The sequence below is a fragment of the Lethenteron reissneri genome, chromosome 50 (assembly GCF_015708825.2).
Source record: "Lethenteron reissneri isolate LAM-NWPU_2019-01 chromosome 50, ASM1570882v1, whole genome shotgun sequence".
Classification (NCBI taxonomy): Eukaryota; Metazoa; Chordata; class Hyperoartia; order Petromyzontiformes; family Petromyzontidae; genus Lethenteron; species Lethenteron reissneri.
The window spans coordinates 7,481,996-7,503,495 of NC_083828.1; the positions used below are offsets into that span (position 1 = coordinate 7,481,996).

Here is a 21,500-nt window from a genome sequence, read left to right on the forward strand (position 1 = left end):
GTGTAGGAATTTTCTTTTTTGGTTTTTCGCAGGGAGACGCGTATCGTATGCTTATCCGTTTTGGTTATTTGGCCTGCTGAGTGTAAAATCTCCGCTCATCCGCTTTGCTCATCGCAGCGAGCCCTCTCGCCCCTCACCCCTTCGCCCGCGGTTTACTCGCGCTACCCAGCACCGCGTCCAATTTGCGCTTTAAACATTTGCACGCCATGCACCATACACCACGCCATGCACCACGCCATGAACACGCGCCATGCCACGCGCCACGCGCCATGCCGCGCCACGCCGCCCGCGATGCTTCACATTCCTGCGAGCCGCTGGGCCACAGGAATTTTCGTCCTCTACCCCCTTCTCCCATGCCGGCGGTCCGCAGTGTTTTGAAGTGGGATGCTGGCAGCGAACATGTGGAAGCCACGCGTGTGTGCGTGCGTGTGCGTGCCCGCGTGTGTGCATGTGTGCGTGCGTGTGAGCGCGTGTGTGTTATGGGGAGCGATAGTGTAGCGGTTAGCGTGCTGCGCTATGAACCCGGCGACACGAGTTCGATTCCCGCTCACGGCCAACACCGGTGACGATTATCTCAACCGGTCCTGGGCCTCCCCTAGGTCGACTCAGCTTCAAATGAGTACCTGGTGAGGTGTGTAAACATTGCCACTAGGGAGACAAAGGCGGTCGGGCGTGGTGCTGGCCACCCACCCCCTTTGTGTACCGTTCCGGCCTTCATAGGTGCTCGCTAACAGCACTTGCCCCTACAGTTTGTTAAGGCTATATGGGGGATCTTTATCTTTGTGTGTAGGGAGAGGTAGTGTAGCGGTTAGCGCGCTGCGCTACGAACCTGGTGACCCAGTGACGATTATCTGAACCGGTCCTGGGCCTCCCCTCAGTCGACTCAGCCTCAAATGAGTACCTGGTGCGATGTGTAAACATCGCCACTAGGGAGACAAAGGCGGTCGGGCGTGGTGCTGGCCACCCACCCCCTTTGTGTACCGTTCCGGCCTTCATAGGTGCTCGCTAACAGCACCTGCCCCAACAGTCTGATCTTTGCTTTGTTTGCGTTCATGTATGAGCAGTAGTGCACACGTTTTAACGCGCCGTGCTACGAACCCGGCCATCTGAGTTCGATTCCTGTTCACGGCCAACAACACTGGTGACAATTATCTGAACTAGTACGGGGCCCTCCCCTAGGTTGACTCGTCCTGAAACGAGTACCCGGTGCGGTGCATGAACATCGCCACTGAGGCAACAAAAGGATAGTCGGGTGTGGTGGCCGGCCACCTCGTTTGCCTTCGCGCTGCTACTCGCGAACGGCACTTGCCCCAACAGTGTGTTAAGGCTACACGGGCGGTCTTTGTCTTTGTCGTCCGCGACAGGGCTCTTCGGATCGGAGCGACAAGCGGAGCACCCGGGCCTGGAAGGGTCAGCGAGGAGGCCGAGGTCGGATTCAGCAGCGGTGGATCAACAGCCCCCCGGTGAGCGGCCTGCGGGCGTGCGGAATGAGCGAACGGAGTGGAATATGCGACTTGGGCGAATGTACGAGCGTGCGGGTGACCGCACGAAACTGAGCATGCGACTTGGGTGAACGGATGAGCGTGCGGGTGAGCGTCGCGTAGCGTGCCAGTGAGCGAATGAACGGGTGAGTAAACGAACGTATGAGTTGGCCGATGGAATTGATCGTTGAGCGAACGAATAAAGTAGTGAAATGTGATGTTGAGTGAGTGAATGAGTGAATGAATTAGCTGGTGTGTGCCCGTTCCGGCTTTGTCTGTGCGACAGGTTCAACGTGGAAGTCCCTCCCCACGGCCCAGAGGAGGCCGTACAGGCCCCCAGCCCAAGGTTGGGCCCCCCCTCACCCCCCCTCACCCCCCTTCACCCCCCTCACCCCCTCTCACCCCCTCTCACCCCCCCCTCACCCCCTCTCACCCCTCCTCACCCCCCCTCACCCCCTCTCACCCCCCCCTCACCCCCCTCACCCCCCCTCACCCCCCCTCACCCCCCCTCACCCCCCCTCACCCCCCCCTCACCCCCCCTCACCCCCTCTCACCCCCTCTCACCCCCTCTCACATCGTGCTATCTCCATACTCTCTTCCCTGGCTTTCCACACGCTCTTTCCTGCCTCCACACATTCTCACCTCTCCACCGACTCTTCCCCAGTCTCAATATCGTGCCAATTTACATCCGTGAATTAATCGATGACGAATGAAGAATGAATTAATGTACGGACGCCTTCCCGGTCATCTCGTAGATTGGTGGACTGCTGCATCGCACGACCACCATGGGAGATGGCGAGAGCTTGGCTTGGGCCATGTGAGGCCTTCATCCAGCAGTGGCTCGTGATGATGATGATGATGTTGATGACGACTCAGAAGCTGCATGAGTTTCTCTTGTTTTCTAATCCGCCACTTCTCTCCTCCTCCTTCCCATGTTGCAGCCTCGAGTCCAAGACCCTTCGTACGATGTATGGGCGGCGAATACGAACCCTTACGACAGGTGAGAGTATGGTGGTGGAGGTGGTGGTGGTAAATGAGTACCTGGTGCGGTGTGTAGTAAACATCACCACTGGGGAGATGAAGGCGGCCGGGTGTGGTACTGGTCATCCTTGTCCTCGTGTGCCATGACAGGCTTCATAGGTGCTGCTACTCGCCAACAACAGCACTTGCCCCAACAGTCTGTTAAAGTTTCGATTTAAAGCTTTCGTCACTGGAGGGATTCATATTCTTGGTTCTTTCGGTAAAGTCACGTAGAAGGGAAATGATAAAAATAAAACATAATAAAATAAAATTATCAGGTGAAGAAGAGCTCTCGGAAAGACAGCTCTGTTTCTTCACCTGAGGACGGCTGCTTGCGTTGTGGCCGAAACGTCGTGAGAATTTTATTTTATTATGTTTTATTTTTATTATTTCCCTTCTACGTGACTTTACCGAAAGAACCAAGAATATGAGTCTGTTAAAGGCTGCACGGGGGATCTTTTGTTATTTTGGTGGTGGTGGTGGTGGTGGTGGCGGCGGTGGCAGCACAAGAGGTTTTATTTATTCGTTGTGTTTTTGAGCCGCCACGATATGCGATCGGATTGTCGCGATGGAATGCGTGATGCGTTTGAGCCAAGATTCAGATGCGAGGGTTGTGTTGTGTTGTGCGTCTGGGCCAGAGGTCGCAAACGGGTTTTGATTCCTTACCCGTACCCGTACCCGGCCACACCAGGGTCGCAACCGGGTACCCGTACCCTACCCGTACCCTACCCGGCCGGGTATCGGGTAGGGTACGGGTACGAGTACCCGATTGCGACCTCTGGGATGAAGCCATGTTGCAGGCGCGGGTGGGTTGATTCTAGGAACTTGAATTGTGAGAAGAGACAAGACGTTGGGAAATGAGTGACAAACGGTGACTCACCAGTGACTCACGGCCTACCCGTATCCGTACCCGGCCACACCAGGGTCGCAAACGGGTACCTGTACCCGGCCGGGTACGGGTAGCCGGGTATCGGGTAGGGTACGGGTATCGGGTACCCGGGTGAGCCGCACTGCCTCTGTGATTGAACGGGGTCCAGCTTGCGTTCACGTGTTTGTCTCGTGCATCCATGTATTTGTGTACTCGGGTTTGTGCAAGTGTGTTCGTGTATGTGTGCTTGAATGTTGAACTTCTTTTACACCGTACGTAGCCAACCGTGCTAATTGGAGGTGAGGGGACAAAGGCGACCGGGCGTGGTGTTGGCCATCCACACCCTCGTGTGCCGTGCAGGCCTTAATAGGTGCTCGTTGATGGCACTTTCCCCAGCAGTCGGTTAAATGACATATGGGGGATCTTTGTCCTTTTGTCTATGAAGAGTAGTGGTGCAGTTGTGTATATTTGTCTGACTGCATTTGTCCGTGCGTTTGTGTCTGTAATTGCATCTGGTGGCATCTGTGTGTGTGTCTTTATTAGAATTAGCATTTGTACTAATGTGTGAGTGTGTGTGTGTATCTCGGAGTGTGTACATGAAGTCACCGCCACTTAGTGGCAAATGGCGGTTATTGTTTGTTGACATTGTTTGTGTCTGGAACTCTCAATCTGGAACTTCCAATCTGGAATTCCCTTCCCCCAGCCATCCTTGCTGTTAATACCCTTCCCCAGTTCACATCCAGGCTCCAGACCTGCCTTGTTTTCGCTCTGACTAACCGCCTCTATCTCTCTATACAAATAAATAGTGCCACTGTTTACACCATCTTTGAGATGTCTAATTTCGGCCGCAATGCATTGCACAGACTCGCACCAGACGCCAATCGAATCACAAAAAGGCCCATAAGACTCCCACGGAGACCTATGAACGCCTCTGTCATCTCCATGGTATAAATATTCCCACCGTTTCTGTACGGCGAGGATGCGGGTCACAGTCGGGCGCCGTATAAATCCACGTTGTGGTCGTCGTGTATTGCGTCCAGCGGCTGCAGCTGGGACGTGCAGCCAGACGTCCAGGAAACGTCGACCTCCCAACATCAAAGCCTCTCGAAGCATCCCAACCACACAGAGCACGGTGACAGGTAGCTGATGGTGATGATGATGATGATTGTGCCGATGATGATGATGATGATGCTGATACTGATGTCATTGCTACTAAAGATGCTTGGGTCAATAGTGTCGAGACCAGCGTCCTGACAATCCGTAGAATCTCTGTTGGGTTGAATCATTACATGTCTATTATTATTTATCATCATCATCAACATCAGCCTTGATCTATCCACTGTTGCATGAGGTCCTCCCCAGGCTGCCGACACCACCTCCCACGATCCCGCGATACAACACAGTTGCACGCGCACGAACAGATTTCAAAGCTCCATCTCCTTGCGGGCCTGCTCTCTCTGGGACGCGTTCCATTCTTTTGCTGCCACTCCGTGATTGCTCTCGACCATCGTCCATCCTCTCGGCCATCGCCCATCCCTTCTGGCCATGACGCGACCTGCCCTTGCCCGCACTCGCTTTTTCAACGGTTTGGGCGATGATGGTTACCGTCATTGTTGTTATCACCGTGTACATCTGCATGCCGGGGTGAGGTTCAGCACCAAGAGGCCGGGCCACGGTTAATTAACCGTGAGTTTTTTTTATTTTTCTCTACCACCGTTGCTCGACTTGCAGCGAATGCCAGAACGTGGGCGACGCGGAGGCTGCGATCAAGGACGACTCGAGGGACGACGGATCTTCCCAGGTGAGTGCTGCGCTCGTTTAAACAACAAAAACTCCTCGCACAATTTTATCGCGAGTGCGCAATCGCCGTTTAGCAGAGGTCGCAAACGGGTTTTGATTCCTCACTCGTACCCGTACCCGGCCGCACCAGGGTCGCAAACGGCTACCCGTATCCGGCCGGGTATGGGTAGCCGGGTATCGGGTAGGGTACGGGTATCGGGTACCCGATTGCGACCTCTGGGATGAAGCCATGTTTACAGGCGCGGGTGGGTTGATTCTAGGAACTTGAATTGTGAGAAGAGACAAGACGTTGGGAAATGAGTGACAAACGGTTACTCACCAGTGACTCACGGCCCTCTCACTCATTGGTTGGAGTGAGTCACGTGCGGCTACCCGTACCCGGCCGCACCAGGGTCGCAAACGAGTATCCGTACCCGGCCGGGAACGGGTAGCCGGGTATCGGGTACCCGGTTGCGACCTCTGCCGTTGAGGAACGAGACTAAGAATCCGTTTTGGAGTTCTCGCGGGGCGGCGCGATGCTTCGTGTTGTTCGAGAACAGTCCGCGGAAGCGGTTGTCACAGAGCTACCTCCGAGAATCCCTCCTTCAGGTGACATCCGGGTCACATACAAGAAGATGGCACTTTCCCAGCCGCACTGCCACACAGAGTCGTGTTTTCGCCGCACGAGTCGAAACGAACTTTCGTTCACTTTCAGAGCTGGAATTTTTCGCCAATTACAGAAGCAAATTTAACACGATTATTTTCCGTGCACTCGTTAACGACCAGGCTTGAGACCCGTCAACTCGCTGCACTTGGGAACCCGGATTAATCGTAGGCTGCAGCTGACGAACCCCGATTCGAACCCAGACTATCGGTGCCCGCCGATTCAGCACTCGAAGCTCTTGAGCCATCAAAAACCACCTCTTGGGAGCTTCGTGGTGGAAGGACAGGCTCCCATATTTAGTGTTTATTTTTGGGACCTGCCAGAGGAATGTTTGAGGCAAGACTGAAGTTACGGCGGTTTAGAAAAAAATGTCAATATCCTTAGCCCAGCACGATGGCAGCCGTAAGTTAATAATAGTCGCAGTTTCTTTCACGTCTGACCACGCAAGTGGCCATTGTGATAAAACATGTATTTTTTTTTTCCTAAACAATCATTAATTGGCTGAAACATCCTAATATACAGGGACGCCTCTACTTATGAACGAGTTACGTTCTAGAGGTCTGTTCGTAAGTCAATTTGTTCGTAAGTCCAACTTTACTCCTGTCGATTCCAAACACATTGTACAGCATGTACACTAAACACGGGGAATGGTTTTAAAACTTATCTAATCTCCTGTAGACGTAGATCCCACTGATTCTTTATGTTCTGTAGATGTAGATGCCACTGATTCTTCACGTTCTGCAGATGTAGATGCCACTGGTTTTTCGTGTTCTGTAGATGTCGATGCCACTATTTCTTCCTGTTCTGGAGATGTAGATGCCACTGGTTCGTCATGTTCAATAGATCTAGATGCCATTGGTTCTTCGTGTTCTGCAGATGTAGATGCCACTGGTTCTTCACGCTCTGCAGATGTAGATGTCACTGGTTCTTCACGTTCTGCAGATGTAGATGCCACTGGTTCTTCACGTTTTGTAGATGTAGATGACACTGGTTCTTCACGTTCTGCAGATGTAGATGCCACTGGTTCTTCACGTTCTGTAGATGTAGATGCCACTGTTCTTCTTGTTCTGCAAATGTAGATGCCACTGGTTCTTCACGTTCTGTAGATGTAGATGCCACTGGTTCTTCACGTTCTGTAGATGTAGATGCCACTGGTTCTTCACGTTCTGTAGATGTAGATGCCACTGGTTCTTCATGTTCTGCAGATGTAGATGCCACTGGTTCTTCACGTTCTGTAGATGTAAATGCCACTGGTTCTTCACGTTCTGTAGATGTAGATGCCACTGGTTCTTCACGTTCTGCAGATGTAGATGCCACTGCTTCTTCACGTTCTGCAGATGTAGATGCCACTGGTTCTTCACGTTCTGTAGATGTAGATGCCACTGGTTCTTCATGTTCTGCAGATGTAGATGCCACTGGTTCTTCATGTTCTGCAGATGTAGATGCCACTGGTTCTTCATGTTCTGCAGATGTAGATGCCACTGGTTCTTCACGTTCTGTAGATGTAGATGCCACTGGTTCTTCTTGTTCTGCAAATGTAGATGCCACTGGTTCTTCACGTTCTGTAGATGTAGATGCCACTGGTTCTTCACGTTCTGTAGATGTAGATGCCACTGGTTCTTCACGTTCTGTAGATGTAGATGCCACTGCTTCTTCATGTTCTGCAGATGTAGATGCCACTGGTTCTTCACGTTCTGTAGATGTAGATGCCACTGGTTCTTCATGTTCTGCAGATGTAGATGCCACTGGTTCTTCATGTTCTGCAGATGTAGATGCCACTGGTTCTTCATGTTCTGCAGATGTAGATGCCACTGGTTCTTCATGTTCTGCAGATGTAGATGCCACTGGTTTTTCACGTTCTGTAGATGTAGATGCCACTGGTTCTTCATGTTCTGCAGATGTAGATGCCACTGCTTCTTCACGTTCTGCAGATGTAGATGCCACTGGTTCTTCATGTTCTGCAGATGTAGATGCCACTGGTTCTTCATGTTCTGCAGATGTAGATGCCACTGGTTCTTCATGTTTTGCAGATGTAGATACCACTGGTTCTTCACGTTCTGTAGATGTAGATGCCACTGGTTCTTCATGTTCTGCAGATGTAGATGCCACTGCTTCTTCACGTTCTGTAGATGTAGATGCCACTGGTTCTTCATGTTCTGCAGATGTAGATGCCACTGGTTCTTCATGTTCTGCAGATGTAGATGCCACTGGTTCTTCATGTTCTGCAGATGTAGATGCCACTGGTTCTTCATGTTCTGCAGATGTAGATGCCACTGCTTCTTCACGTTCTGCAGATGTAGATGCCACTGGTTCTTCATGTTCTGTAGATGTAGATGCCACTGGTTCATCATGTTCTGCAGATGTAGATGCCACTGGTTCTTCATGTTCTGCAGATGTAGATGCCACTGGTTCTTCATGTTCTGCAGATGTAGATGCCACTGGTTCTTCATGTTCTGCAGATGTAGATGCCACTGGTTCTTCACGTTCTGCAGATGTAGATGCCACTGGTTCTTCATGTTCTGCAGATGTAGATGCCACTGGTTCTTCATGTTCTGCAGATGTAGATGCCACTGCTTCTTCATATTCTGTAGGTGTAGATGCCACTGCTTCTTCACGTTCTGCAGATGTAGATGCCACTGGTTCTTCATGTTCTGCAGATGTAGATGCCACTGGTTCTTCATGTTCTGCAGATGTAGATGCCACTGGTTCTTCATGTTCTGTAGATGTAGATGCCACTGCTTCTTCACGTTCTGTAGATGTAGATGCCACTGGTTCTTCATGTTCTGCAGATGTAGATGCCACTGGTTCTTCATGTTCTGCAGATGTAGATGCCACTGGTTCTTCACGTTCTGTAGATGTAGATGTCACTGGTTCTTCACGTTCTGCATATGTAGATGCCACTGCTTCTTCACGTTCTGCAGATGTAGATGCCACTGGTTCTTCACGTTCCGCAGATGTAGATGCCACCACCGCTAGATATTGCGCGGCGGTTGAACTTACGATTCTCGGACCGAACAGGCAACTGGACGTATGGTCAGGTTTGTTCGTATCTCTGAAAGTTTGTAAGTTGAGGAGTCCCTGTATAGAGAAGTGAAGAACTTGGGCAATTTTATCGGTGCTGGTTCACTCCCTGGCTGCTGCCTTCCAGTTTGTTTGTGGCTCCTCAGCAAATGTGAGGTGCAATTTGCAAGAACGAAAATGCTGTGTAAAAACTAAATAATCTATTATTATAATATACACTTGGAAAAAAAGTGCAGTATGAAGAAAGTTCTTGTGAGCAAGCACATGTGTGTGTGTCTCTTTGTTGTTGTTTACATGTGTGTGTGCTTGCGATGTGTAAATATCATCATCACTTTACGACAGGTGAGAGTGGTGGTAAATGAGTACCTGGTGCAGTGTGTCATAAACATCACCACTGGGGATACAAAGGTGCCCGGGTTTGGTGTTGGCCACCCACACCCTCGTGTCTTTATATGCGCTTGTGGACAGTCATGGTCTACTAGTTTTTAACACTGCTACTAACCCGGTCACCTCAAATCATTTACCGGTCGCGGGTAACATCAATGGCGAGTGGCATCACGCTTCCTTGAGGGACGCCGCTTTAGACGAGTACCTGGTTCAGTGAGCACACATCAGCAACTCCGATTAACACGGTCAGCTACGTACGGTGCGAAAGAAGTTCAACACGCTCGTCAACGGCACTTGCCCTCCCCTCCCCCGAGGTTGTGCAGGCTATACGGGTGATCTTTGTCTGTTGTGCCTGTAGGTCGTCGATGGCGACTCTGCTACGCGGGCTGTGAACTCCGGCCAGGGCAGGAGACGTGAGCGCAGGTGAGATGCGGGGGGGGGGGGGGGGTGTGAATGCGCGTGATGCGGCCGGTGCTGCCGCAGATTTCTGATCTCGCAACGCGCGGTGGAGAGATGACTGGAGTTGGGCGTCAATCAAACCAACTCGGTCTACCGGCTCCGGCTTGGGCTGCTGCCGCTGTGATCTGATTCAACACCGGCAGGTTAAGCGTAGGAATTTGAGTGCACGATTGGCATTCTTACATTTAACCAGCTGGGAGCCCGTTGGAATTCATGATCTGTTATTTGTTTTAAACCTTTGCGACCCTCCGACCCAATGACCCGTTTTTACTACCCCAATTGCCCTCCCAGCTCCAGGAGGCTGTACTGCCCTCCGGGGGTCCGTGCCACCCAACATCACGGGCACCACCATCAACACCAGCCGAACCATCACTATCAGCAGCAGCAGCAACAACAACAGCAGGATCAGCAACAGCAACCACAGCAGCAGCAGCAGCAGCACTACTCTCCGGACTCGCTTGCGCTGTTACGGAGAGGCGGCGGTAGACGGGACAGCTGGGGCAACCAGCACCAGGGCAGAGGAGGAGGCGGCGGCGGCGACGGCGGTGGCGCTAGGAACTACAGCCATGCGCCAGCGGGCTCGCCGCGCAGGCGCCACGGCAAGAGGGGAACGGACGCGGGAAAGGGCGGCGACGGCGGCGGCGGCGGCACGGGCGGCCGGGCGGCGCTGGCGCCGACGAGCAACGGGCAGCTTGGCGGGGCCGGAGAAGGAGCGCACGGGAGCAGAGAGCGCGGTGAGGAGGGGGAGGGGGGTGGGTTGAGCCAGGGGGAGGAAGGGGGGGAGAGGGTTAAGGAGGAGGAGGGGGTAGAGGAGGTGGAAGAGGAGGAATATGAGGAGGGGGATGAGGACATTTGTCAATCCACTGCTGGATGAGGGCCTCCCCTCGTCGTGCAGGCCATGAGTGGAATTTGTCATGCTGCACCACGCCAGTCGGCACAAATGTTGGAGCGTCGGAGTAGAGTATACTAGTACGTGTTGCCGCACTGCCTCACACTGACAACACATTGCCCCCGCAGCAGCCTACGCCACCCGCTGTGCACGGTGGTCACCCGTCCAAGCACTGTCCAGCCTTCACGCCTGCTTAGCTTTGTGAGATGTGAGGAGACCGGGCGCACGGCAGGCGATCTGGTCGCAGGCACGCTGCGACGCGGCCTGCCCCAGTTCGTGCTTGCTTCGAGCGCGAGCTTTTTCTCCGACAGTGCTTCGCGTGTTGCGTCGTGGGACGAAGGAATTTCCATTCGCAACTCAGCCGACCTAGGGGAGATGCCCAGGCTCCTTACCACCAGTGGCTGATTGTGGCGGCGGTGGCGGTGCCGTGCGCAGGAGCGGGCTGCGAGTGGACCGGCGGTAACGGCGCGAACGACAAGCGGGATGAGGAGTCGGAGGAGGGGAAGAGGCCGGGTCCGGAGGGAGAGCAGTCGGTGCCACGGGGCGGCGGCGGTGGCGGCGGGGGTGGTGGCGGCGGGGGCTTCCCTGCTACCCAGGGTCCCTCCTCACGCGATGTGGTCGCGGGGTCACGGCACGAGGTGAGGCGGGGCGGGGGCCGCCGTGATGACTTGTTGTGCGCGTGCCGTGCGGACGTAGTGTACGTAGCTTCGCCGTTTTTAACAACGGCGCGCACAGCGCTTGGCCGTATTCTCGGGGTGGACCGCACGCCGCTCGGCACGGCGTCCAACGAGGCGCGACACGGGAACACGTCGGAGGGCCGCGGGGAACGAGCACGGAAACCTCGTGCACCACCACACCCCTCTCTCTCTCTCTCACCATCATCCCCCTCTTTCACCATCACCCCCTTCTCTCACTACCACCGCTCTCACCACCACCACCACTCTCTCACCACCACTCCTCTCTCACCACCCCTCTCTGTTATCAGCAGCAGCCACGAGCATCGGGTGGCTCTCCGGGCTGCGGGGCGTCCTCTAAAGTGCGGCTGGACACGGGGACGGGGCTGATAAGTCACTGTGAGCGTGGTGGCGGTTTGGGCGGCGGTGGCGGCGGCGGCGGTGGTGGCGGTGGTGGCGGCGGTGGTGGCAAGGCGACGCCGCATTCTTCACCGCTGCTCGACTCGTCACGAGCGCGGCTGCAGTGCCGCCTGCAGCAGACGGTGAGGGAATGCGGCGAGTGGGACCGATGAGGGGTTTGTGCTCGACGGAAAAGCACAGCTCCTCTCTGTTAGCGACAATTCTGGGCTGTGCGCCCGTGGGCAGCTGCTGCCACACGTGATCTTGAAAGCTCAATTGGTGACGGAAAAAACAACAACCTTAAATTGGCTTTGAGGAGCGCGCGACGCCTTAATCGGTTGCGTTGGCACCGGGCGACTGCCGGGGCGAGGCTCCGCGTCGTAGCGCACCGTTGCGGCGAGCCGATGACGTCGCCGCGGCGTCGAGCGTTGGACGTGCGTTGCTTGATCGACGTCGTCGTCGTTGTCGTGTGCCTTTAGCAGCGGCCGAGGATGGAGTTTGCTCCCAGCCCGGACGCCCCGCTGAGCAACAGCGTCGACATGCTCTCGCAACTACTCGACGACATGAAGGTGACAATTGTTCACGGTTTTTTCTGGTCGAACAGCGGGCGGCACCACACGTGTCCGCTGTTGCCGCGCGGAGTTCCCACAGCGTAGCGGAGATTTATAGACCGGGTATAGACAGGATGACTCGTCGCGTACCAACCGGTGTCACCCGCCGTGGGTGAAGTGGAAAACGGAAGGCAGCTCTGTCGCCTGCGTCGCACCAGCAGAGCGGCGGCGGCGGCGCCGGTGCGGACGACGGGAGGCTGGAGCGCGTCGTGGGCGAGGCCTGGCGCCACGCGGAGGCGGACGAGGCGGCGCTGAGCGGCGTCGTGAGCACCCTGTTCGAGGGCGCCATCGCCAACCGGAGCGTGGCGGCCGTCATCGCCCGCCTGTGCAGCCGCATGCTGGCGCTGGCGCCGCACGGGAACAAGTTCCGCGGGCTGCTGCTCAACGCGCTGCAGGTGAGGGAGGTGTGGTGCCAGCGGCGGCGCTCGCGTTTCGCCACGCGTGGGAGCTGTCACGGGGTCCACAGGTGGCGGGTTCGCAGCACGTTGCCGAGTTCTGTCTGTGTGTGTCTGTGTGTGTCTGTGTGTGTCTGTGTGTGTCTGTGTGTGTCTGTGTGTGTGTGCCTGGCAGTGTCGGAGTTAGCGCTTTGCGCTGCGAACCCGGCGACTGAAATTTGATTGCCGCTCACGATTATCTAAACCAGTTCTGGGCTTCCCCTAGGTCGACTCGGCCTAAAACGAGTGCCTGGTGCGGTGCGTAAACATCGCCACTTGGGAGACAAAGGCGGCCGGACGTGGTGCTGGCCGCTAATAGCACTTTCCCCAACAGTCTGTTAAGGCTATACGGGAGATCTTTGTCTTGTGTGTGCGTGTGCGTGTGGGGAGCGGTAGTGCAACAGGCTTTTAGCACGCTCGGCTACGAACCCAGTGACCTGAGTTCGATTCCCATCATAGGCAACGTCAGTGACGATTATCTTAACCGGTCCCGGGCCTGCTGCAAACAGCACTTGGCCCGAACAGTCTGTTTAACCTTAATTTGGAGCTTTCGTGACTGCAGGAATTACTCTTTGGTTCTTTCGGTAAAGTCACGTATAAAGATTAAATAATAAATTTAACAATAGCATACGACGTTTCGATTGCAACACAAGCAATCATCAGGTATAAATGAAATAGCAACAAAAATCTAACCAGAAAACTATAGACAGACATATAAGCAGAAAGGCCTCGTCACAGAGACGTTCTCTCTCTGTGTGCCTATGTGTGTTCTCTCTCTATGTATCTCTGTGATATCTGTCTGCTTATATGTCTGTCTATAGTTTTCTGGTTAGATTTTTGTTGCTATTTCATTTATACCTGATGATGATTGCTTGTGTTGCAATCGAAACGTCGTAGTATGCTATTATTTAATTTATTATTTTATCTTCATACGTGACTTTACCGAAAGAACCAAAGAGTAGTCTGTTTAACGCTATACGGTGGGGGCTCTTTGCCTTGCGCGTGCGCGTGTGTGTTTGTCTTCCCCGGCCAGTGCGAGTACGGTCAGCGCGCCGACACGCGTCGCCGCGACGTGGAGCGCTGGCTGGGCTTCGTCACCTTCCTGTGCGAGGTGTACGGCACGATGCGCAGCAGCGCGTCGGAGCCGTACCGCGTGCTGGCCATCCCTGTCTACACCTGCCTGCAGGAGGTGCCACACTCGCGCATTTTTCCCTTTCCTTCCCCGGTCATTCTCGCGGCAGCGGCGGCTCCCCGGCCAGCCATCGAACAAAGACGGTCCACCGGATCGCGATGTGATTCGTAATATTGTTCGACCCGGCAAGGATGTCACCGTGACGCGCGCTTTCGGATGCGCTCCTGCGGCCGTCTGGAACGCTCTTCCTTCCGATATTAGGAAGCCGCTGCTTTTAAATCATCATCATCTAGATTGACAGCTCATTTCTTTAGAACTGCTTCTTGTGTTTTTAGTTTGTTGTCCTTCCTCCCTGCATCTCCGATTGCCTACGTACGGTGCAAAACAAGTTCAACATACACACACACACACGCATATACTGCAATCATACGTGTAATTATTTTATTTTATATTCATTCGGCAAGTGCACAATCGCGGAGCCATGCGGTAGCGTTGTCGGTGTCCGTGCGTAGCTCCGCTGAACTCGGACAGTGGACGGTCATCAAAAAACGTGGCATTGTTTGTAGAGGCTGCTACAGCTGTTGCTGTGTGGATGCTAGGAATTTCACGGAAAGTGTCGCAGGGGGGGTGGGGTAGGGATGCTGCCACACTGGTGTAGTGGTGAACACCGCTGGACTTCCAAGCTAGAGGTCGCCGGTTTGATTTGATCTCCTGGTGCGGCGGTTGAAAGAATGGTGCAAGTTTCTCAAATCCTCCGATTCCTTTGTCTTTTTTACCTTGGTTGTTTTGTTCTTCAAGAAAGTACCGTCTGATTATCCCTCCCCCTGCTCTCCCATTGTCCGTTGCTTCCCCGGCAGCTCCTCAAGGCCGAGGAGTTTAAGGAAGACGCCGTCCTCTGCTGCTGTTTGGAGGTAAGCCCCTTAAACGCGTCGCAACCGTGCGCGCGCAACCACGAAGTCGTCTCCGCGGTGACCAAATCGCGCCGTAGAAAACGCGTCTCGTCGCCCTACGTGTCGTTAACAGCTCTTGTCTACCGCCCTCTCTTCACCGCTACCTCCCCCCCCCCCCCAAACGCCCCGCTCGAACAGCTGCAGAGCGTCGGGCGGCTGCTGGAGGAGCAGCTTCCGGGGGTCATGACGGAGACGCTGGCGCTCGTGCGCGACAAGATCCTGAGCCCGTCCGAGTCGGCGCTGAGCCGCTCGCTGCTCCTGGAGGTGGTGGAGCTGCACGCGACGCGGTGGAGCCGCCTGGCTCCGCACGCCTCGCGCTACTACACGCGCACGCTGCAGCAGCAGCTCACCACGTGAGGAGCGCCGCAGCGGCGAGCGACGATGACGATCGCCGCAGATTGGCATCGCTCGCCCATACGCCTGTGTCGATACACCCAGCTGCCAACGTTCGTCACGCAGGCACACTGCCGCACCCTAGCAAACGCGCGTGCACACGCGCACTCGGTTACCCGCACGTGCGTCGCTAACACGCACCACACACCCTGTCACCCACGCGACGCACACACTCTGCCGTGGCAACCCACACACACACCCTGGCACCACATCCCACACGTACTCTGCCACCTCTGACCACGACACTGCCACCCTCGCACCACACACCCTGCCACTCATTTACAATTCACCCCTCACCACACACACTGCCACCCCTCGCACATGAACTCGTGCGCCCACCCGCCCCCTAACTCTTCATCCCTCTTTCTCTACCTCCCATTGTTAACTGTCTCTTTCTATCTCCACATTTATACAGATATTTCTCGCCGTTTCTCTATGCATATATCTCCATATCTCTTTCTAGGCGTTCGCTAACCTCACTTTGTCTGGAGTGTCTTTAGATCATCATCGTATTTGCTTTATACGAAGACAAAATGTGTTTTTGCGAGCACCCGTGAAAACTGGCACGGCACAGGATGGAGTGGGTTGGCCAATACTGCGCCTGGCCGCTTTTGACTCCCCAGTGCCGATATTTACACACACACACCACAGCGGGTACCCACTTAAGGTCGAGTCGACCTAGGCAAGGCCTAAAACCGGTTCAGATATTCTCCACTGTTATTGGTTTTGAGCGGGTAATGGAACTCGGGACGCTGGGTTGGTAGCGCAGCGCGCTAACCACTACGCACACACAGGCCAAACACACACACACTCACCATTGGAACCTCATTTGCCAGTAAAAAATATGATAATTGGTTTTTTACCCTTCTATCTGGTGCATTGTCTTTGAGTTGTGCGCCTTTTGGCGTCATCTGGTCCAACCCATGTGAGACTAGGCTCTAAGGAAAGCTGTCTCGGGTGTGGACCAATCAACTTCAAGGACAGTGCACATTATCAGAGTTATGTTTTTTGTTTGCATTATGACTGCAGGTATTGTGGTGTATGCAAACATGACTCCTTGTAAAAAAGGTGTCAGTTTTGTTGCCAGATAGAAGGGTAAAAAACCAATTATCACACACATTCGCGTGTCATTCTTATGTTTTCAGCAGTTGATATGGTGGTCACGTAGAGCAGCACATTGGTGACGTTTCCATTTGAAAAAAGTCAGCGTTCAAACATTGCTCATCTCACGTTTACAGCCCCAAGCCACTGTTGACTCCCCCCCCCCCCCTCCCCACAGTGGTAGTCATTTTATCTTGCCTTAACCGGGGCTTAGTTTCTCACCGATTATGCTCTGGAGTAGACACATGAATAGTAGTTATACTGCCATCGAAAGAGGTGTACTGGATATGGTGTGCAGGGCGCGTGGAAATATTTTGCGTGTCGCTGGTGGCAAGCGACTGGTATTAGCCATCTCGGCCACAGCTGAAGGTAAACTGGGTGCTGGTCGCCGTTGCGTTTAACCGGCTGCGATTACGTCCCGGTTATAACTAAAGAATTGATGTAACCCGGAGGTAAAGCGACCGTTTCGTGCAATGATCACCGGTGAATTTCAGCCGTACACTGAAGCGGGGGAGGTCATCCTGTGATTGGACTTTTTTATTCACCAACATTTTTTTTTACTTTATAACCGTGGAGTTGTCGGTTCCACTTGTAGATCCAGCCAACCCCGAACTAACTCCACACCCTAACCCCATCCGGAGCTTGTCACGTTCCGGTCAATTGATAATTGATTTGGGCAAAAAACTGATTTCCTACACAAGCGAGCATTGAGGCGGTGCGCATTTCCCATTCACGGCGAGCCTCTGCCGATGCACAGCCACCGTTGACCCTCCACGAAGCGGTTACCCCTCCGCCGTGGACGGATTTTGTAGGGAGTCACCGAAACACGGAACGAGCGTGTCATCATCGGCTTCCAAATTGTACCGCACCGCGGGGGGAGGGGGTGAGAAGTGGGGGGGAGGGGGGGCGAAGGGCTGGGGGGGGTTCGTTGCCGGGAGTGCACCAGTGGTCATTTAAAAAAAGTTGATCGACGCTTGCGTCGTTGCATGTTGCGTCTTTGTGTCCGCGTTGACGCATCACGCGTCCGTGCTGCGTTCATGCTGCATCGACGCAGGTTCCGTGTTGCTTTCCGGGCAGAGGCCGTCCGTTCTAACCATTCACCGGCCGACTAAACGGCCCGCGTGAAAATGTCACGGTTGTCAGATCTCGCTGGGACAAGCGCCCATTTGGTTTCTGTCTCGACGTCCCGCCGTCGTCGCCCCTTGTGCCGCCTCCTGTCACGCCGCAGCGCGGCTCTCCGCTGCGGCTCTCCGCTGCGGCTCTCAGTTCGTTCTCGCTTGTTGTCGTGCCCGTGGAGTGAGACGTCAGGATGTCGTGCCCGGAGAACACAACAATAGAAAACACAACAATGGAGAACACAGCAATAGAAAACACAACAATGGAGAACACAACAATGGAGAACACCACAACATAAAACACAGCAATAGAGAACACAACAACGGAGAACACAACAATAGAAAACAACGACAGAAAACACAACAATGGAGAACACAGCAATAGAAAACACAACAATTAAGAACACAACAATGGAGAACACCACAACATAAAACACAGCAATAGAGAACACAACAACGGAGAACACAACAATAGAAAACAACGACAGAAAACACAACAATGGAGAACACAGCAATAGAAAACACAACAATGGAGAACACAACAATGGAGAACACCACAACATAAAACACAGCAATAGAGAACACAACAACGGAGAACACAACAATAGAAAACAACGACAGAAAACACAACAATGGAGAACACAGCAATAGAAAACACAACAATTAAGAACACAACAATGGAGAACACCACAACATAAAACACAGCAATAGAGAACACAACAACGGAGAACACAACAATAGAAAACAACGACAGAAAACACAACAATGGAGAACACAGCAATAGAAAACACAACAATGGAGAACACAACAATGGAGAACACCACAACATAAAACACAGCAATAGAGAACACAACAACGGAGAACACAACAATAGAAAACAACGACAGAAAACACAACAATGGAGAACACAACAATGGAGAACACAACAATGGAGAACACAACATAAAATACAGCAACAGAAAACACAACAATGGAGAACACAACAATGGAGAACACAGCAACGACCCTGATGTTCAGGAAAGGGGTGGGGAGGGGGGGGGGTGGCCGGTGGTGTTCAGGGTGAGGGACGGTGGCTGTGAACCTCAGAGTGACGTTGCCCCCCACTCCTCCTCCCCGGGCCGATGTTGTTTAGGTGACGACTCTCAGCTCGTGACGTTGGGGCTTCCAAGCGGGAGATGCTTATGCAATTGGGAGGGCAGTTTGCGTTGGAAGTAATACTGCACTTGCTTGTTCCGAAGAAGGCAAGCAAAAAGGAATTGATACAAGGGGGAGACGATAACGAGGCCTGCACCGAAGAGTTATTTTCTTCTTCTTGGTTCTTTCGGTAAAGTCACGTAGAAGGGAAGTAATAAAATAATAAAAATAAAACATAATTAAACAATTCTCACGACGTTTCGGCAACAACGCAAGCAGCCGTCCTCAGGTGAAGACCAGGTCTGTCGGGGAGACAGCGTCTGACGCGTCTGACGCTGTCTCCCCGACAGACCTGCTTGCGTTGTGGCCGAAACGTCGTGAGAATTATTTATTATGTTTTATTTTTCTTATTTTATTACTTCCCTTCTACGTGACTTTACCGAAAGAACCAAGAAGATGAATCCCTGCAGTCACGAAAGCTTTAAATCGGAGTTATTTTCTTCTTCTTTTGCTGCGTCGATTTTCCGTGGCCGTGCCGCACAGCTGGGCCCACGTGGTGTGGAGTTCGTGTCGGGGGGCCGCCGTGTCGCGCGGGATGATGTTTGCCTTGTCGCGCTCCGGTGTTCGCCCTGCCGCTCGCGTGCTTTGATGCTCGACATCGCAGCGCCCGGGCACGCGCGCTACGATGCTCCGATGCGTACGGCTGGAACTTCCACTCGCCTTCCCGATTTCCCGAAGAAGAAGCAGCTGCCGGCACGTGGAGCAAAACGTCGGACGTCGTTCCCCCCCCCCCCCACCCCCCCCAACAATAGCAAACGACAAACTCAACGGAACGGAGCCGTTCCCGCAGGAAAAAAAAAGCTCCTGGCACGTGGTGCGAAACGTCGGACGTCGTGCCCAACAACACGCGGTACGCTCCGAAAGCACATGGTAGAGAGAGCTCAAGTGTTGTATTTTTTGTTGGTGTAAAGCTGTTGCACAAGGACGGTGAAGGATTCTGATGCACTTGACCTGACCCGCTGGGCTGGTGTGGATGGGCAGACCGGGGGTCGATTATAATTGCAGTTGCGTCATCCCTAATGAATGGCAATGCCACCGTAATTGTAAGGTCAGCCGGCTAACGGTGCTGCGTGTAATGGCTTTTCATTGTAATGAATCCCCAGGTCTCGGTGAACGATGTACGGACCGTTTCCTGTCTGCAGTGTTGAATTGGAAATGGGTTTCTTGAACCATTGCAATGTGCCATAGTGAGGCAGAACAATAACAATAGTGTAATGTACAGCCCTTTGTCAATCCACTGCTGGATGAAGGCCTCCTCCACGCTGCGTCGGTCACGGGGCACCGTTTTGTTTGTCCGCGCGGTTTAAGCAAATTGGGGGTGACTGTTTTCCGAAGTGGTTCGGATGCCGCCGTAGCTGGGAATCGAACTCTGGTCGATAGTGCGGCACGGCGCTCACCACCGCTCACCACCGCTCACCACCGCTCACCACCGCTCACCACCGCTCACCACCGTGCCACCAGTTCACCACATCCGCAACCTGTTTTTGTGAACCCACTGCCTGATGAAGCCATTATGGATATTCGACTATACTTCGCAACGCCGGTCAAGTGCGGGTTCAAGGGCGGGAGGAGTGCAGAACGAACCAGGGAATGTTGTAGCCGCACGGCACTCCACCTACCGCTGCAGCGACGCCTGTCGAAACGACGTGGCGGGTGTCTCAAATTGTCCGGGCGCATCTTGGAGGTCGCTGCCATGTGTTGCGGTTTCAGCCGCTGGATCTGGCGGAGGGCGGTAGAACGCCTTGGCAGCGAGAAAGTGCCGTGGCGACGGTGGTGGTGACGGTGGCGATGATGGTGGTGACGGTGGCATCGGCGGTTTGGGAAACTTTGACGTCGTGGTCTTGATCGGCCGTATCGCGGCCACTCGATGCCCGTTCCTATTTATTTTCCTCCCGCTCGCTCACTCGCTCACGCCTTGGGTGTCGGGTGGCACGTCCTGAGTGGACAGCACGGGGGGGCGGGGGGAGTTTGGCTTCCAATATTCGCGGCCGTCAACCTCTGTCCTGTCGTTGTAATGTTGCAATGTTTTATTTGCGCGGAAAAATCCGTTCCAGGAATTTCGCGAATGACGACAAAAATCGTCCCGACGCGACTGGGGTGAAAAGCGCAGGCTGTAAAACCGGAAGTTTCAACCAACACACAAAATGGGTGACTTTTTTTCGCTGATGACTCATAATTCTGATGAAGCCAGTAGTCCGCAGTTACCTATCACTGCTTCGCCGCTGACGTCGGTCGGTCACCCACATTTGTTGTGATGCTGACCTAGGACAGCGGCGGTGCGGTTCTTCGGGAAACGTTTATGGTTTGCGCACGAGGCTTGAAGGGCCGTGTGCGCCCCTCGCACGCGCTCAGGCGTTGTTTGAAACTCGGAAGAGCCGGCGTGGCCCTGAGCCGCGTGGAATGAGAATGAAGAAGTGTGTGGGGCCGTGTGCTGCCCGTGGACCTTATGAAATGAAGTTGTGGGCCTGTGTCTGTCTGGCTCCCTCCTCGCCCCCTTACCCGAGTTAAATCACTAATGTTGCGTCGCTCAACGGTTTTAATTTAATGTATTTATTTCAGGTTTTACCTTTTCGGCGAGTTTAAACGAAAGTACCGTCGCTCATTTTAATTTCTCTCTGAAAAGTTTGAAAGTGTTTTAATTTAAAAAAATAATATTTAAACTCCACGAGTAAATTCATGAAGGACAATCACGATGCCAGTGGGGGTGGGCTTCTTGTTGGGGTTTTTGTTTATTTTTAAAATGAAAGGCAGTGTCCAAAATTACAAATATGCCCACACACACACGTGCTGAGTTTTCTCCACAATTGGTTATTCAAGTTCGAGATCACGCTTTAAACAAAAAAAGACGACACCAACAACCACTTTGACATTTTTTTATGGGTTAATAAAGGATGCAAACATTTTCCATTATTATAATTAATCTGGTGGC

The 21,500-nt window shown here is 53.4% G+C and overlaps 1 protein-coding gene across 1 annotated transcript in view; it reads left to right on the plus strand.

Annotated features, from left to right (window-relative positions):
• The window catches only part of LOC133355157 (CBP80/20-dependent translation initiation factor-like), a 34,876-nt gene extending 16,116 nt beyond the window's left edge, over window positions 1–18,760 (plus strand). Inside the window, exons 3-15 of the mRNA XM_061572487.1 lie at window positions 1,365–1,463; window positions 1,768–1,827; window positions 2,423–2,481; window positions 4,410–4,508; window positions 5,101–5,170; window positions 9,579–9,643; window positions 9,971–10,413; window positions 11,004–11,206; window positions 12,121–12,210; window positions 12,414–12,647; window positions 13,720–13,875; window positions 14,676–14,729; window positions 14,907–18,760. Coding sequence (XP_061428471.1) covers window positions 1,365–1,463; window positions 1,768–1,827; window positions 2,423–2,481; window positions 4,410–4,508; window positions 5,101–5,170; window positions 9,579–9,643; window positions 9,971–10,413; window positions 11,004–11,206; window positions 12,121–12,210; window positions 12,414–12,647; window positions 13,720–13,875; window positions 14,676–14,729; window positions 14,907–15,125 — 1,851 coding nt within the window. The 3' untranslated portion in view covers window positions 15,126–18,760. The remainder of the gene's footprint in view (window positions 1–1,364; window positions 1,464–1,767; window positions 1,828–2,422; window positions 2,482–4,409; window positions 4,509–5,100; window positions 5,171–9,578; window positions 9,644–9,970; window positions 10,414–11,003; window positions 11,207–12,120; window positions 12,211–12,413; window positions 12,648–13,719; window positions 13,876–14,675; window positions 14,730–14,906) is intronic.
• Window positions 18,761–21,500: the final 2,740 nt, after the last annotated feature.